Source organism: Leptonotus elevatus, chromosome 1, assembly GCF_054856555.1.
Source record: "Leptonotus elevatus isolate MCC_2025b chromosome 1, RoL_Lele_1.0, whole genome shotgun sequence".
Taxonomy (NCBI): domain Eukaryota; kingdom Metazoa; phylum Chordata; class Actinopteri; order Syngnathiformes; family Syngnathidae; genus Leptonotus; species Leptonotus elevatus.
The window spans coordinates 20,474,806-20,479,335 of record NC_141239.1 but is presented as its reverse complement, the minus strand read 5'-3'; the positions used below and the strand labels follow the sequence as shown (position 1 = coordinate 20,479,335).

The 4,530-nt window shown below is 40.4% G+C and overlaps 1 protein-coding gene across 2 annotated transcripts; it reads right to left on the bottom strand.

The window, feature by feature from the left end:
- Window positions 1–537: 537 nt before the first annotated feature.
- On the bottom strand, window positions 538–4,253 carry LOC147181197 (ADP-ribosylation factor 3-like). Of its 2 annotated transcripts, none has more exons than XM_086082490.1 (5): window positions 4,126–4,253; window positions 3,382–3,566; window positions 3,199–3,309; window positions 2,858–2,982; window positions 538–1,521 (listed from the first exon to the last, which is right to left on the bottom strand). In XM_086082490.1, the coding sequence occupies exons 2-5, from the start codon at window positions 3,521–3,523 to the stop codon at window positions 1,363–1,365; spliced, it is 537 nt and encodes a 178-aa protein (XP_085938616.1). In that variant the 5' UTR covers window positions 3,524–3,566; window positions 4,126–4,253; the 3' UTR covers window positions 538–1,362. The 2 variants fall into 2 exon arrangements, with proteins under 2 accessions (XP_085938616.1, XP_085938624.1); XM_086082498.1 differs by having other exon boundaries at window positions 4,139–4,253.
- Between the last annotated feature and the right edge of the window lie 277 nt (window positions 4,254–4,530).

The following is a 4,530-nucleotide window of genomic DNA, read 5'->3' as shown; positions in this document are numbered from 1 at the left end:
AACATCCCCGGAAAGATCTGAAATTGGCTATGCACCGACACTTGCCATCCACCCTGATGGAGCTTGAGAGGTGGAACGTGTGAAACATATCCAAAGAGAGTCGAGGCATTAATTGGTGCTGAAGGCGCATCAAGAACAAAAAAAAGTGCATCAAAGGCTATGAATACTCAAGTACATATATATTTTTTTTTTAACTAGCGAAAATCTTACTAAAAATAATCATGTTGTCATATTGTTGCCGTGTGTGCAGAATTGTGAGAAAGAATAATATAATTATAGAATAATTCTGTAAGAAAAGTTGTCCTACAGGTGGTTGTATTTGTAAATTTCAGCGAATCTATTTCTTCTTCTATTACTATACTGACTTTTTTCCCTCTGTAGGTCTGTGGCAGAATGCTGCCTCTCACAGGTCAGCACAACTTTGTTAGAGTGTGGTCGTGTGCTGTTGGTCGTGTTGACACAAACATCTATTTGCTTATTCCTCCCTCATGTTAAATATTGGTATACGTGTACCTCACCTGAGGAAAAATAAATAAATTCACAATTTTGTAACACTTTTATTGCATAGTCAAGTATAAAGAAAACTCAATTTCAGATACATTCAATCCACTTTAATTACAGTGCTTATTTACTCACAACACCCATAGATTAATTCAAACATTTCAATAGTTATAAATCACAAAAACACCCAGATATATTCAGAGCAGTGCAGTAACATTAAGGAAAAAAACAAGAGGCAACACTTCCTACAAATGAAGGCATATTATAAGTTTCTGTTTACACTAAAAATGACAATGTGCAAAGCAGAAAATGTAGAAGAAATATTCTTTATTGCTATTCAAAAAGCCTTGCCTCATTTTTCAAAAGGCATTGTACTGTCACAATGTATGCAGTACAAGGTGTGCCAAATGTGGGATAAGTTGCCGTGCATTGTTTTTAAGTTAGTGTATGCTCTTTAAGGCAAACGTGGACCTGAGACTGACGAAATAGAGAAAAAAGAAGAAGAAAAGAAAATGCCTTTCCAACAGGATATGTTGCATAAAACATAGTCCAGTGTTTACCAAATGGGAAGCGACTTGGTCTTGATAATCTGCCAGATTTAAATTGCTGCAAGTGCATCTTTTCTTTTTGACAATTGGTCATATATGTTTGCAGGGAAAACTAGATTGCGCGCTTCCCTCATTTATTGGCCAACCAAACAACCACGCTAGAAAAAGTCAAGTAAAGCTGCCCCGTTACCAAAACCCATTACACTTACATAAAATACAAACGTGTCAGCTTTAGCCGAACGAAGCCATCGTCCAGTTTGTCTGCAGTAACAACAGCTCAGTAAAGGCAGAATGTAAAAATGTGAGGCGACTGCTAGTTTTTCTTCAGCATGTTGGCCAACCAATCGAGTCCCTCGTAGAGGCCATCCCCGTTTGTGGCGCAGGTAGCCTGGATGTACCATTGTCTTTCGCGCATGGAGTGAAGACCCATCTTGTCTGTGATCTCAGCTGCCGTCATGGCATTGGGAAGGTCCTGTCAACACCACAGGGCATTCATTCATTTGCTCAGGAATGAAGTCGTTATGAAGACAAATAGGAATTCATGTTTGAGACTGACATCTTGATTTTTTCCATCTGCTGAAACATCACTTTCATGGGGTTTTCACGCGCGTCCACACGTGCTCAGAACTAGGGCTGGGCGATATGGCCCAAAATTCATATCGCGGTATAAACTGCATCCCGTCACGGCAACGGTATATAATTATGTAGTAGTGGAATAAATAAAATAAATAATTTGCTTACTGGTTTACGTAGTCCTTTATAGAAGCTAAGTGGATAAAAAAAAAAAAACGACGGAAGAATAAATTTACTTTGGATAAAATGTATTGTGCAAATCTCAAATCAAAATAATGCATATGCAGTATGGCTTGCGGTGTGCAGGCTAGCTAGATTTGATAGAGGACGTGGTGAAGGAACTCGTGTGCATGCCACACTAACTAAAAATTTATATTATTGGGACTGCAGCTATCAAATATTCTGGTATTCAGATATCCTACCAAAAATTCTAACGAATAATCGGGTATTTGGAAAGAAATATATTCTTGATTGGTTAAAGAACAATTATAAATACAGATGACGAATAACACATTTGCACGTAATAATGAATAACCAACTAGTTTTTTTTTAACTTAAATTTAGACTGTTCTTTAACAGCATACTATTTCCCCATCTGAATCTCTCCCCATAGAATTTGGTCTATGCGACGATAAGTGACCACAGTAGCGATTTTGGGGAACTTTAACACTGCTAGCTAGCGCGGCTAGCTTGCTGCTGCTAGCTGGCGCATTTATGTCTTACTGCTCTCAACTGGAGCTTGAACGCGATTTCAGGACAAAGTTGTGTTACTGCCGTCTGTCACAAGTCTGGTGCCGTCACAAACTATAAATAGACGAGTCACGTCAGCCCTTATGCCGCAACGACACGCTTCTAGAAACTTCGAAATAAAAGCGCTACAATGCATTTATCTCATACTACTTGAGGTTTATTTAGAAATTAAGTTTCTCTCACCGCGCTAGCGCCGTGTACTGTCATGCCTACGACTTCATCAGTAAACAGATGTGACGCCCAATTTCTGGTGTTCTTTCTATTCTGCTATGCACACTTGTTTACAACTGACAGTATGCACTGTCGACACTCAACGTCAACATGTGCCGGGGAGGACGGCCCTAATGCGATGACGTCACCAACATGCGCTACCGCGGTAGAGTCAAAATCTCTACCGTATCTAATCCATACCTTATATTAAATATACCGTTTATATCGACCAGCCCTACTCAGAACCCTGAATACAATTCAGGCAAACGACTCACCTGCTTATTAGCAAAGACTAAAAGCTGAGCGCCGCGCAGTTCGTCCTCCGCCAACATCCTCATGAGCTCCTCGCGAGCCTCCGTGCATCGTTCTCGGTCGTTGCTGTCTACCACAAAGATGAGACCTGTGACAGAAACACACAGTAAGTCGATGATCGGGTTACACTACAGGATAACCGGATTACATTTATGATGGCGTAATTCAGTTACCAATTCAACTACTACCCTGGTAAGCACACATTTTACATGGTATCTAACTTTTTTTTTTTGGGATACGCAACATGTACTTTAGAAAATATTAGTGTAATTTCAACGGGATGCAGTGACGCCTTAACACGTGCCTTGCGTGTTTTGAAAGTAATGACGCCACAGCGGTCGAATCTTGTCCTGACCGCCGACGTCCCACACCGTAAAGCTGATGTTCTTGTATTCCACCGTCTCCACGTTAAAACCTACCATGCAGAAAGTACAGTCATATTAATGTTCTCATCCCGAGCTCTGACAAACATGTCGATGCGGATTACCAATTGTTGGAATGGTGGTGACAATCTCCCCGAGTTTGAGTTTATACAAAATGGTGGTTTTGCCAGCGGCGTCCAGGCCCACCATGAGGATTCTCATTTCCTTCTTGCCAAAGAGTTTGAAAAATCCAAATAAGTTCCCCATGGCTGCTACGGTTGCTGCTGACAGGAATGTACGTTTGCCTGGTCTGGAAAAACAAAACACCCATTGTCAAACGAATTACTACCAAGGACAGGTTACGTCACGTGATAAAATAACGTCACAGAAATGTGAAGCGCTTTAACCAATGAATCTAAAGTAATAAAAATGCTAAAACAACACTTAAGCGTAGAAGGAATAGAAGTATAAATACGTACCGACTAGGGTTGAATTGATTATGAGTTATCAAAGTATCAAATTACACGTAAACAAGCTGCTAGCTTCCAGTGCTAATGTGCATTGCTAATAAAGACACAATTGACAAATACATGAGATCAAGCCGTGACGCAACCAGACAACTTTAGGTCGCGAGTTAATTATTACAGCGGTACACAAGCGGGGTACTGTTTAAACGAAGTGTATAGCTAAAAACAGCGGATGTTACGCTTCGGCAAAGTTAGCCAACCGGTTAGATTAGCACTTAGCAGCCTGCGTTGATTAGCGTTTAGCTTCTCCGCACTAGCACTTGTCATCGACGTTGACCCTCGCTTAGTACAAAATACAGATAAAAGACGACTTTGAAGTAGTTTCTTAGCGTGAGCACTTACACGGAGCTTTTACCTTGGAGCGTCTTCAAGGCGTTTCCTTTCTCCGGGAAATGGCGACCATTTGACACGTCACAGTTTCCGCCGTGGCCTCGCTTCCGCGTTCCATCCTTTCTGCGGAATGTCGCCCCCTGTGGTCAAAATGGGTACTTCAGTAGGCATAGCTGCCTTTAAAAAAATAGTCAAACGAATCGTCTGTCGCTACATAATCATAATAATAATAATAATAAATTAAAGTAATTTTATGAGAGTGAAGGTGCATACATTTTTGGACAAGTTCATATATTTTCAAAGCAAAAAAAAGGTTGTATATCGGGTAAAATGTAAGTTTTGGAAGTAAAAAGTCATGTGATTTTGAAGTAGGTTCAAGAAAAAACGGACATTTTCAAGATTAGAGCTGTAGAGTTT